Consider the following 12,636-nt stretch of genomic DNA (forward strand, 5'->3'; position numbering starts at 1 on the left):
CTCTTTCAGGGATAGAGATACCACAACTTGGTGACAGAAAATAATGATCTTTCCTTTTATTTCTGATACTCTTCTTGGAGAGGCCCAAAACCTGGGATTTTCTGGTCTTCAGTGGTTCTCTGGGCTGATGTGTCTAGGAAATTCTCTGATGAATCCCTGGTTCTACTTTGGACAGCACTCCTGGTGTCCTACTTGTGTTACTTAATTGCCCCATACACATCCCTAGACACTGTAGATGCTGAATCCCATGTGACTCCCCTGCTGACTCAGTCTCGCTATGGCCTCTTTCTGCAACTTCTCCTGAGCAAAGGCTAACCTAAGAGCCCGGCGTTTTCTGTAACCTTGAAGATCTCCCTGTGCCCACCTCTTCAGATCATTTATAAAAATGCTTACTTGCAGGTTCTTGTTCTATCCCTGGAGAATACTTATACATCTTCATCTAGAAACGAGTCCCTTCTCCTCACCCTTTACTTAATGTCCCTGAGAAGTTCCATATTTGGGACTGGGGGAGTTGGTGGCATTGAAATGGGTTCAGCGTTTGGCATGGAACCTTTGAGGGTTTTTCAGAAATCATAAATGAAGACAGCTGACTGAACCCTTCCACGAATGGAAGTATCCAGGCCTCTCTCTCCCCAGCGGAGCCCTGCTGCTGCCTAACAAGTTACTCTTGTGTCCCCCAGGAGCCACTCTTGTGCTTGGAGGACACTTGTTGGGGACCTAGCACGTGGGCTGTGATGGGCAACAGACCAGGCGGCTTTGTCATCTTTTAACCGGAGTCACCTTTTCCCCAACAGAGGTGGACGAGTGTTCCTGGCCAGATCGTGGCGGGTGTGAGCAGCGCTGCGTCAACACTCTGGGCAGCTACAATTGTGCGTGTGACCCTGGCTACGAGCTGGCCGCCGATAAGAAGGCATGTGAAGGTGGGTGTTGGACCTGCCACGCTGGAGTGAGAGGGGGTGGGGGCCAAGTCTTCGGGGAAGCGGAGCCGAGGTGGGCGCTGGCTGACTGTGCAGTACCAGGGACAGCTGTGGCGGATGACCCACCTCCTTCTCAGAGAGAGAAACAACTCGATCCAGTCGTGAGTGTGAGAGGACTGCCCAAATGACATGGACTCCACGTGAGGCGTTGTAACTGGAGCCTTCGCTTATTTTCTCCTGTGACTGCGTAAAAGTCACATGATTACTAAGGTAGAAGATAAGAGCAAAGGAAAACCATGAGCCCTTGGGTGTGGCTCAGCTAGGACCGCATTCCGTTCGCTCCATTCCCGCCTGGCCGGTGCCCTGTCTTCCTTGCCCACCTGCGTGGCTGCTTGTTTACGTAAACCAGGCACAGTGCATAGCCTGGTGCAAACATTGCTAACTTTCCTTTGGTCCAAGTCATGTGAGCTCCCCAACTACGCCACTGGGTGACAGGTCAGCACAAATGCATTGCCCTTATTTTTAAAAGCGGTAAAGACTTGTCCTCAACTTTATCCCTCCAAATCCTCCGTAGAAACGGACTAGAAGAAAGGATGCTGCATTCATTGGTTCAGATTGTCTAACCTTTTTTTTTTTTTTATCGAAGAACAGCAGGACCTAGTGCTGCTTCAGGGAACTCGCAGTCACTCAGAACTAACGCCAAACCTACCGTGCTTCTGTTTCCCCCGTGCAGTGGCCTGTGGCGGCTTCATTACCAAGCTGAATGGAACCATCACCAGCCCTGGGTGGCCCAAGGACTATCCTACCAACAAAAACTGTGTCTGGCAGGTGGTGGCCCCGGCTCAGTACCAGATCTCCCTTCAGTTTGAAGTGTTTGAACTGGAAGGCAATGACGTACGTTTCTGGGCTCTAATTGATTCGGGATTGTGTTGGGCTGTGACTCATGAGGGGCTCAGCCAGCTGGGAGGCAGCTTCCTGGGCCTCTTAGCTGCGCAGCACGGGGGACGGCTTGTGCAGCAGTTTCAGCTGCACATCCTCTGCGGACAGGGTGCTTGGGCCCTCTTGTCACTGACAAATCCCAGGAGCATCAGGACGAGAGTGGAGGAGGTGGTCTTGGATGGGGGTAGGGGGAGGTGGTCTGGACAGGCGTGCCCCCTGGGAAAGGAATCTCAGGTTAGTGTCTGGCTGAGGGGAATGGAGAGAGTGAGGTGCAGCTGGGGACCAGGATGGTATAAACAGCCTGTTCCCTCCCTTGGGCAATGGTCATGGGATGATCAAGTCAGCTGAGGTCCAGGCAGAGCCTAACAGCCAGAGTGTAGTCAGGCGTGCCCAGGTCTGTCCCTCGGGCTGGAGGGGCCCCAGTGGGAGTCGAGAGGACCCTCCTGCTGGACCTGGCTGAGCCTGTCTGGCCACCTGGCAAGGTGCAGCTCTCAGGAAGGGGATCCCGCAGAGCAGGGGTCAGGGGCAGGGACATGGGGGCACCGGGCAGCTCTCCACGTCACTTCCTTGCAGGTCTGTAAGTACGACTTCGTGGAGGTGCGCAGCGGCCTGTCCCCCGATGCCAGGCTGCATGGCAGGTTCTGCGGCTCTGAGACCCCCGAGGTCATCACCTCGCAGAGCAACAACATGCGCGTGGAGTTCAAGTCGGACAACACGGTCTCCAAACGCGGCTTCCGGGCCCACTTCTTCTCAGGTGCGGGGGTTTGGAGGCGAGGCCGCGGTGCTGAGGGCCACCTGGCTTTGCCAGCCCCCAGCTGTGGGATCACCATGATCTAGAGCAGCGGTTCTCAACCTGTGGGTCGCGACCCCTTTGGGGGTGAACGACCCTTTCACAGGGGTCGCCTAAGACCATCGGAAAACACATATATAATTACATATTGTTTTGGTGATTAATCACTATGCTTTAATTATGTTCAATCTGTAACAATGAAATTGGGGGTCACCACAACATGAGGAACTGTATTAAAGGGTCGCGGCATTAGGAAGGTTGAGAACCACTGCCCTAAGGAGAGTCCATTGATCTCCCCAGACAAGGATGAGTGCGCCAAGGACAACGGCTGGTGCCAGCACGAGTGCATCAACACGTTCGGGAGCTACCTGTGCCGGTGCAGGAACGGCTACCGGCTCCACGAGAACGGACACGACTGTAAAGAGGGTGAGGCTGGACCTCGGGCTGGAGTGGTGGGGGGTGCACAGGCAACCTACTCCAGGCTGCCGGGAGAGTGCTCGGTGTCAGAGTGAACCCCACTGAGGCTGAGCATCTGTCTCCCCCTCCTGCCCTCTGCCCTCTGCCCTCTGCCCTCTGCCCTCCTGCTGAGGACTCATGTTCTCAGGGCAGCTCAGTCCTTCAGGAGGCATGTGGGGCCCGCATGTGCTCTCCTGGAGTTATTATTGCCAAGTGGTTAACCCCCAGGCTCCGGGCTCAGACTACCTAGGTTTAAATCCTGGCTCAGCTACTTACTAGCTGTGTGACCTTGGAGAAGTTACTTAACCTCTCTGAGCCTCAGTTTCCTCTTCTGTTTAAAAGGGGGCTAAACCTACCCCCTTCTTAAAGTTTTTCTGAGGGTTAAATGAGAGAATGCCTAGAAAGTATTTCAGACAGTCTGGCCCATATTAAGCACTTGAAACATTACCATCTGTGTCATAATATTATTAACCATATGCAGGTCTAATAGTAAAATAGAACTGGGACAACTTTGCTCCCTGTTCATTCACTCCTGGGAGTTCTCAGGACCAGATGGCTTTGACTGTCCGGTCCTTTTGGGAAAGGCCTTCCTGTGTTCCCACCCCGCCCTGCAAGGGGAGTGTGAACATCCCGGATAAACACACAGGCCTCCAGGCCTTGGCCCCAGCCACAGGTCCCTGCACAGGACATCAAGGGCGAGGGATAAACATCTCAGAGTGAGGTTTGGCTGGGATCACCGTCTGCGCAGGCCCTTCCTAGACTGTCACAGGATGAGCTAAGATGTCCTTAGAAGCAGGATGCAGCCGCACTCCAAGCCCAGCCCTGGGACGCAGACAAGGGCAGTCATGGGTTGGGTTGGGAGGCGGGTTGGAAGAACTTGGAAGGAGCTGTCATTCTGGAACTTGTTGTCAACCCCCTGTGAGGTGGGCCTCGGCCAGAACAATGCATGCCTCATGTGGTGTGGGGGAGGCCACGGGGGATATAAAGTCCATGGAGGTCCTGCCAGCTGAGCCGTGGCTGCCTTCCTGTGGGTTCCCCTAGGGTGCGGCAGGGGTGAGCAGCAGGGACCTCCTGCAGCCATTTCACCCCCCACTCCACCTGCTCTTAACTGCTCCCTCAGCTGAAACCACAGGGGGGCGAGGCCCACCTCCTCAGCTCCCTCTACTTCCTGGTCAGTGACAGCAAGGGCAGGCCCAGTTCAAGTCCTGACTCCAACCATTACCAGCAGGTCACTTACCTGCTCTAAACTTCTATTTTTCTCATTTGGAAAGTGGGAAGGAGAAAATGAGAGGGTGCATTCAGGATGCTCAGCACAGCACCCACCACAGAGGGAGACACACACTAGCTATTGGTCAAAATGCTACTCATTGAGCAGGGAACCAGGGCCACAGCTGTAGCCTCCAAATGAAACTGCTCTGAAAAATGAAAGGAGCATGGGAGCGAAGGCAGAGTGGCGCAGATCTTCGTTAGCACTTGCTAAGCCTTTTACAAGCGCCTCACTCACTTCACATAATCTCCCTCTGAGTGAGGTTGGCGCCCCTTTCACAGGCAAGGACACCGAGATTTAGGCACGTACCCAAAGTCCCCGCGTGAAGGTGGCAGAACCAGGACTTGAGTCAGGGTCCATCTGACCCCGGGGCCTGTGCTCTTAACCATGACTCTACCATATTCCTAGTGATAACCATGATGTGAATAGTAATAATAAGAAAGATTACTTGGCTCCTGAGCCACCACCAGGAAGGCGGCTAAGCCAAGTAAAGCGGCAAATCCCTAAGCCAGGGGACACTTGAGTCAGGCTGACTCCAGCTCCCACGCTGCCCAATGACCATGTGACCATAGGGGGGGCGGAGGGGGGGCGGGGGAGGACTTCTTAGAATGCCTCCTATGATGCCCCCAAGTGAAGTACTTCTCTCTCTGCGTCTCCCCCCACCCCCCACCCCCGCTTCCCACCAGCGGGCTGTGCGCACAAGATCAGCAGTGCAGAGGGGACCCTGGCGAGCCCCAACTGGCCTGACAAATACCCCAGCCGGCGGGAGTGCTCCTGGAATATTTCTTCCACCGCGGGCCACAGGGTGAAACTCGTGAGTCGTTTTCGTCGTTAACGGACAACAGGGACAGGGAGACGTGGTGTGAGTCTCTGCTCTCCCACGGCTCAGCGCTGAGACTTGGGGAAGTGGCTCAGCATTTCCAGGTCTCAGTTTCATGATCTGGAAAATGGGGGTGCCTCCGCATGGGGCTGTTGTGCTGATGGAAAGAGGGTTCACATAAGCCCTCGGCGCAGGGAGGCAGGGGAGGCAAGCTCTATGGATCGCACCTGTTCACCGTGGCACCAGTTTGAGGTAGAACCTGCCACATGGTGCTGTTTGAGATTTGTTTCCTGTTGTAATTTTTTAACAAACTAATACATTCACTCTTGAATTTAAAACAGGTGTCTCCCAAACATTTCCTTAAAGTCCCATCCCTGCATGAGATTGTGGCCTGCGCACCACGCCCAGTTATTTCCAAGATAAAGGAGTCTTTCCTACAAGTCTCTTTCCCTGCCCCTTGGGACTCCCAGGCCCTGGAGCCTAACACAGCCTCTCCTGCCAGCTGGAGAAGTTGCTGTACTCGAGACAAACAGTTTTTAAATGGGTTTGTTTAGGCTCCGGGGATGAGTAAGCTCTTCAGAAGGCATGTGGATGTCCCTCTGAATTACGGACAATAACTCAGGGAGAACGGAAGGGAACAAAGGAGAGTACGATAATAAATAGACCATGGCCCTGGGGTTCGAGAGGGTGCTGACTGGCGAGAACAGTGAGGACAGGTGGTGGAGGGCTGGAGCGTGGGTGCTGGTGCCTCTCTGTGCCAGGCCTGGAGTGTCGAGGGGTGGAGAAAGCAGGGCCTCTGACCACAGGGTGCTCACAGTGGGCACCTCATATGTATGGCTGCCCATGTGAGCAATGCTTTCGGGTGCTGCTCTCTTGAATCATCAGAACAGCCTTGAATCTGCGTGCGGGTGAATTGAAAAGAGCGCCTTAGAGAAAGGCATCCTTCCCCGAGACTGCCATCTGCTGGGAAATGCTCCCAATGGCAACATAAATATCTGACCACGGCAGGGGAACGGCGCCCCCTGTGGTTAGGAACGCGCAATCTGCACAACTGGACAGGAGCTTCTTGTCCAAGGGCCATAAGTAGTTGCCGCAAATGTCTTTTCCGGTTCTTTAAGGTACTAAAGAACTAAAACAACTGATCACAGTGGCCACAGGTAGGCCAGGCCTCAAATTTATCTGAGGTCCATACACATATGCGCTAGTTTTTTTAAAAGAACTTCCTTGGGAGTGGGTGGTGGATTTATTGACCATGCTCTATTTTTTTGCGAGTTAAATACTTCTGAGTAGCTGGTGTTCGGCTGCATGGGGACAGCCAGAGGTGTCCCAGGGACCTTTGGGGAGCGCCCACCTCTCTGGCTCACTGTCTCCCTTACAGTGCGTCACCCACCCTGGTGCCGTCGGTCTTCCCCTCCTGCTCCTGCCCGCTGTCCCGACCCCCACTCGCCAGCCCTTTCTATAAGGTGTGAAGAGCTTTGCCCATTTCAAATGTGTTTGTCATTCCTATGAAGGCCTTCACTGCTAATGGCCCCTCCCCACTCCCATCCCTGCTCTGTCTCCCCTGTCCCTTTCTTGTGAATTGAGATTCCCCCAACTCCCCAACTATTGTCCTTTCTCTCCACTCTGTCTTTTGATCCAAGTCTGTTTTAAACACTGTCCCCTCTCACCTGTCCCGTAGGCAAGCCATCAGTCGGTCAACTGCTCAACGCCTGAGAAATCCTACATTTTGGGGGGACAGGGAGGAGGGAGGCAGTATGGCCTGATGATGGTTAGAAGTGTGGCTTGGAGTCAAGTCGAGCTCCACCCTCTAGCTGTTTAAGCTCGGGCAAGCCACGTAACTGCTCTAAGACTCAGTTTCCCCTCCTGCACATCGGGGATAATGATAGTTCTTCCCGCCCCGCATCAGCAGGATTGAGTGAGAAAACGCGGGGCTCTGCCTGGGAAAAGGCGTTCTGCTAACGTCAGGCCCGGGGAGCGGTGTGCCCGCATAAAGCTCATGCTTGTCGACCGTGGGCAGGATTGCACCGTGTAGTGCGGAGGGTAAGGGCGCGGTCATGCAAGCGGGGACCTTGGGCAGGTCCTCTGACTGCTCTGTGCCTCAGTTTCCTGTCTGTAAGGTGGGGGTTATCATGGGGGACACATCACAGGACCGTGAGGATTAACATTTGTAAAGCACTTAAAGCAGCTCCCGGCCCCAGGAGCACTCGGCCGCTGCGCTGGAGAAGCTGCTGATGTGATGGGAGGCGCACAGGCGCCGCCACGCCGAACCCCGTCCCAGCTGCAGAGTGGTCACAGGAGAGCGGCTCCTGGCCTTGCCTCTTGGGGTTGTTCTGGAGACCGAGAGAGGAGCCAGGGCCAGGCCTCTCCACAGATGTCTCCGCGATCGCCACGGCTCCATGTCCCCTCGGCAGCCAGATGTGCATCCCGCCCCACCGGGTCCTCGCCCGGCTAAACACCGGGCCCTGGCCTCACGTTGTGCTTTTCCATCTCCAGACGTTTAATGAGTTTGAGATCGAGCAGCACCAGGAATGCGCCTACGACCACCTGGAAGTGTATGACGGACCCGACACCCAGGCCCCCATCCTTGGCCGTTTCTGCGGCAGCAAGAAGCCAGACCCCGTGGTGGCTGCGGGCAGCAGCCTGTTCCTCAGGTTTTATTCAGACGCCTCGGTGCAGAGGAAAGGCTTCCAGGCGGAGCACAGCACAGGTGCGTGGAGGTGGATGGGGGAAGGCGGGACAGGACTGCCTTTTATCATGGCTGTGGGGAGGGAGGCGTGTGATAGCATGTCCCGTTGAAAACGGAACATGGGCAACAGTAGGGGAAGGTCGTTTTCCTTCAATGTCCTTCTCTGGCAACATTTAAAGTGGACAGTGTTTTATTGGCGCCACATTTCCTCCGCCCCTTCCTTCCTCCCGTCCTCTCTTTTAGAAAGGTATTTGTGATTTTGCCGGTCTGTGCAACCCAGAATTCTAGGAGCTGAGTGCTGGAGAGCAGCCCTTTCTAAGGACCGGTCCAGAAAAGGGAAAATAGTTCTGTGCTTTTGGTGCCCTCTGTTTTACCTTCACTTAAATGTGAGCTTTATTGGGTCCTTTGGAGGAAATACATATGCTTATAACTGACATCTGCTTTGTTAAATGGAAGAATGTCAGTAAGAAGATTGGGTCTGCTCTTCGACATTGAAATGCCACCGCCTGGGACAGAAGCCAGGAGGCAGTGCTGACTCTGATTCTGGTGTAAGATTGTGGCCCTTTGGCTAAGTGGCGGCTGCCCGAGGCCCACTCAGAGTCTGAGATCAGGGGACCCGGTGAGGTACTCTGATCCCTTGAACAGCCCCAGCCCTCAGCTTTCTTGGTTTTCAGAGCCAGAAAATAGGAATCAGGTAAAACCAAAGGACAACCAGCACCCACAGGCAGCTTAGCTGTCCTTGCCTTCTAGAAAACACTCCATTATCTGCACCCTCTCAGCTCCTCAGCGGGCCCTAGCTTCCCAGCAGGAAATGTAAAAGCCATGGACTAGTGACTTCACTCTCTTGTCCCTACAGACAGAGCATAGGTGCTTGAGGTGGGTCAGGGTCCCAGCAAGAAATGGGGGAACACTCGGATGGAGTCATTATTTGAGGAGAATTTAATAAGGGACTATTTACAAAGGGGCGGGCAGGGTGTGGGGACACCACAGGGACAGTGCAGCGACCAGGATTAAGAATTATAGGGCTGTTACTACCCCCGGCCCAGATGAGGGAGTAGGTTCTGGAGCCTGGTGACAGAATGGGGGGTAAGCAGAGGGCACCTGGACAGGAGCTGTGACTTTTAGGTGAAGAACGCAGCCTCAGTGGCCAGGCAGGGAAGGAGCCTGGGACTAACTACCTTGACCTATCTCCTCCCTCCCCTCATCTGCTGGTCCTTCCCCTGGCTGAACCCAACCCGGAGGCAGAGGGCAGAGGGCAGGGGGCCCACCCATGTGGACCTGGAGATCAGCCTCCTGGGGATGGAGGAGGATCTGGCAGGAGGGAGAGAAGTCATTTTGCCCTGCTCTGTGCCCATCTCATTGCCAGCGGCATCTCAGGGATGTGAGGTTTTTCAAAGGTTCACACCTAGAAGAAATTCTAAGCCAGAGCACAGATGGGCCCGGGAGTTGCCGTCAGACAGGACTGGGGCCAGCTGGGCCTGGACGAGGCAGAAGGCACGCCCCAGGGAGCTCTGGGCCCCTCGGAAGCATGGAGCACATTGAGGACAGACAGCAAGAAATTTGCTTCCAAAGTTTCTGGTGTTTTCTAATCTCTGATCACTGTCATTTATCCATTTATATTTTGTGGCCTGTAGTGGCCTAGACACGAGATAGCATGGGACCCAGGCCAACCAGAGTTACAGTTCTAGTAAAAACCCCAGAAGCCAAGACTACAGAATACAAAGTATGAGGTAAGCTCACTGGTGATATGCACAAGGGCCTCAAGGATGCCTGTGGTCAGTGCTCTGAAATGCAGGAGCCTGTCACGTCTGTTCTGAAGCTTCTAGGTTTCAGACCTCACCAGCAGTTCTGATGTGCTTTTGGTGCCCTCTGTTGGCAAAAGTTACAAATTACACAAGTCAATTGGGCTGGTGTGAGCCCTTGGCAGATGGGTCTACTCTTCCACGGAGTCAAGTGGTCAAGATCCAGGCGGCCAGCTTTTTCAGCAGTAGGCTCAGGTATTCCCGGAGGCCTTATGTGGCTCAGCCTGGGGACATAGGACCTGGCTGTGGGGCCCAATTTGGATTCCGCAATGAGCCCTGACACTCAGAGTCACAGGCCTCTGTTTACTCCTCTGTAAAATGGGATAATGACACTTGTTTGGCCTCTCCCACAGGGCACGCACAGGCTTTGCAGACAAAACTGGCCTGGAATGAGGGGGTGTGCAGAGAGAAGTCCCAGCCTGGGAAGTGGGGAGTGGGGGTGGCAAGTGGGTTCTCTGTGCCGAGGGGGTATCGTGGTTCTCTCTTCGCTCCAGAGTGTGGGGGCAGGCTGAAGGCCGAAGTGCAGACCAAAGAGCTCTATTCTCATGCCCAGTTTGGGGACAACAACTACCCAAGTCAGGCCCGCTGTGACTGGGTGATTGTGGCGGAGGACGGCTATGGCGTGGAGCTGATATTCCGGACCTTTGAGGTCGAGGAGGAGGCGGACTGTGGCTATGACTACATGGAGGCCTACGACGGCTATGACAGCACGGCACCCAGGCTCGGCCGCTTCTGTGGCTCTGGGGTGAGTCCCAGTTCGCTGGGCCCAGGGGACAGAGCATGGTGACAAAGAGCGTGAGTAGTGGAGTCAGACACTCACTTATGAACACCACCAGGAGGCCTGTGCTGCTGGGAAACAGTGGGAAATGGGAGAATAGTCAGAGAGGAGGGTGGGAGGGAGCCAGGGACCAATTCATACAGCCTTGGACTGAGGTCAGCTACTGAGGAGCATTTTCCATTTAAGACTGTGTCCTAATTTTGCAAAGCACCTACCCCCACCCCCATTTTTATTTGGCCTTAGGCTTTTTAAACTCTCGATTGTATTTTTGTATATTTACAATTCTCTCCCCAAGCAAAACTAAATGCCTATGGAAATGACAAATCGCCATCTTCGGTTATCCTCAAGATCATCATTTTTCTCACTATCACCTCTTTCCTGGGCCACCTCCCCGGGACAGGGCAGAGCCCTTTTGCTCACCACTTCCCCAGCACCTGACATAGGCCTGCCATATCGCTGGTGCTAGTGAAGGTGTGTGGACCAGCAGAACGGCGTCCTGGTCCCACTCCGGCTGTACCACGCTGGGCACTGCCCACACCAGGCCCTCAGCCCTTGGCCCTGAGGCTCATCACTCAAGCTTCTTTGCTATTGGCCAATCATTTTGGAGTCACTAGAGCTCCTCGTGCTAAGCAGAAGCTCAAATTGGCATTTATATGTCTGAATAATTCCCCTTCATCTTCCTGTGCCCCCCAAAAGAAAGGACAGATGTGTGACGTAACAAATGCGTCTTCCATAGATAACATCTTTCAAAATGTGGGTCCACATGCAGAGGAAAACCTTGGGGCGTCCTGAGCAGTGAAATATGTGGGAAGCCCAGTGTGGTTCCACTAGTATCTGGCAGGTAGCAGCAATCTATGTTCTTCTTTATACTTCCTTGTTAATGTTGTGTCCGTCCCTTGTCAAAACTTAATTACTTCAGGAGTAAGTCCACCTAAATATATGTTAAAAGCTGGAAAATTCTAGTATCACCTTTTAATCAAAGCAATCAATCACATCGTATCAATCAAATCAAATAAGTCAAATCAGTCAAATCAAATCAGATCAATCAAACCAATCACCATGGTGCCCCTAGCGCTGGGTGATGCATGGTACACACTTGACCACCAGAAAGACCGGGTTTGGGTCCTGCCTGTCTGTGTGCACTTGAGTCTCCGTTTCCTCTGCATAAAATGGAGAGCGCACCTGCCTTGTAAAGTTCAGTAAAACTTACATGAGATAAGATCCGAGAGCGCTTAGACCAGTGCCTGGCCCCTCTATGCCCTTAATCGATTCTCTGTGAGCTGTGTCCAGGGTTGTCTGTGGAAAAGCAGGGCTGGGAGCTCCCGGAGCAGAATTTGCAATGAGCTCCTTCAACAGGGAGCTGGTTTGGGTGCTCTTCAGAGTCTCTGGGGCCAGGGATACTAACGGCCCCAGCAGCCATCCCATGTCTGGGTGCGGCCCTGGCTCATCCTTATTTTAAACTCCAACCACAGTCCTGTGGCTTAAAGTGCCCTGTTTTCCTTTCTCCTTCCCTCAGCCATTGGAAGAAATCTACTCTGCAGGGGATTCTCTGATGATTCGCTTCCACACGGACGACACCATCAACAAGAAAGGCTTTCAGGCCCGGTACACCAGCACCAAGTTCCAGGACGCCCTGCACATGAAGAAATAATGTCGATGTTCTCGGAAGACAGTGTCTGAGAAGGTTTTTTTTTTTTTTTTTTTTTTTAATAAAAATAGCACCTTGTGAATCTGCCCTGAAAAACAATGTACAGTATTTTTCTCAAACAAAACCTCAGAATCTAGCCTTGGAGGCATGTAGTTGATGAAGTTTGGCCAACGAGGAAGAGAGATGTCCCTTTGGTTCCAGTTGCAGCATGATCAGTTACGGACTTTTAAAGATGAAGGTTTGAAGCTATGCCTGTCATTACCCATGCTCCTTGTCCCTTCTCCTATGGGCAAAAGGCCAGCCCCCGGGGTGGTCACTCCTCCATTTCTGGACGTGCTTCCGTAGGTGCCAGTAACCTGACCGTGTGCTGGAGACTCCGGCTGTCTTCCGTCCGCACTGGGCAGTGAGGACGAGAGCTTGGCCGAGGCTGGTTTGTTACTCACAGCTTTGGGCAGAGACTCCTCCAGCGACAGGTTAACCGGGAAACCCAAGAATATGGACATCGGGACGGAAACAGGCATCACAGTGAGCAG

At 53.6% G+C, this 12,636-nt stretch overlaps 1 protein-coding gene across 1 annotated transcript in view; it reads left to right on the forward strand.

Moving 5' to 3' along the window:
* TLL2 (tolloid like 2) overlaps positions 1-12,106 on the forward strand; it is a 96,201-nt gene extending 84,095 nt beyond the window's left edge. The window contains exons 14-21 of the mRNA XM_036337332.1: positions 795-920; positions 1,651-1,811; positions 2,430-2,610; positions 2,947-3,072; positions 5,056-5,183; positions 7,683-7,896; positions 10,172-10,422; positions 11,972-12,106. Of these exons, the coding sequence (XP_036193225.1) occupies positions 795-920; positions 1,651-1,811; positions 2,430-2,610; positions 2,947-3,072; positions 5,056-5,183; positions 7,683-7,896; positions 10,172-10,422; positions 11,972-12,106 (1,322 nt within the window). The remainder of the gene's footprint in view (positions 1-794; positions 921-1,650; positions 1,812-2,429; positions 2,611-2,946; positions 3,073-5,055; positions 5,184-7,682; positions 7,897-10,171; positions 10,423-11,971) is intronic.
* Positions 12,107-12,636: the final 530 nt, after the last annotated feature.

This window comes from Myotis myotis, unplaced genomic scaffold, assembly GCF_014108235.1.
Source record: "Myotis myotis isolate mMyoMyo1 unplaced genomic scaffold, mMyoMyo1.p scaffold_m19_p_15, whole genome shotgun sequence".
NCBI lineage: Eukaryota > Metazoa > Chordata > Mammalia > Chiroptera > Vespertilionidae > Myotis > Myotis myotis.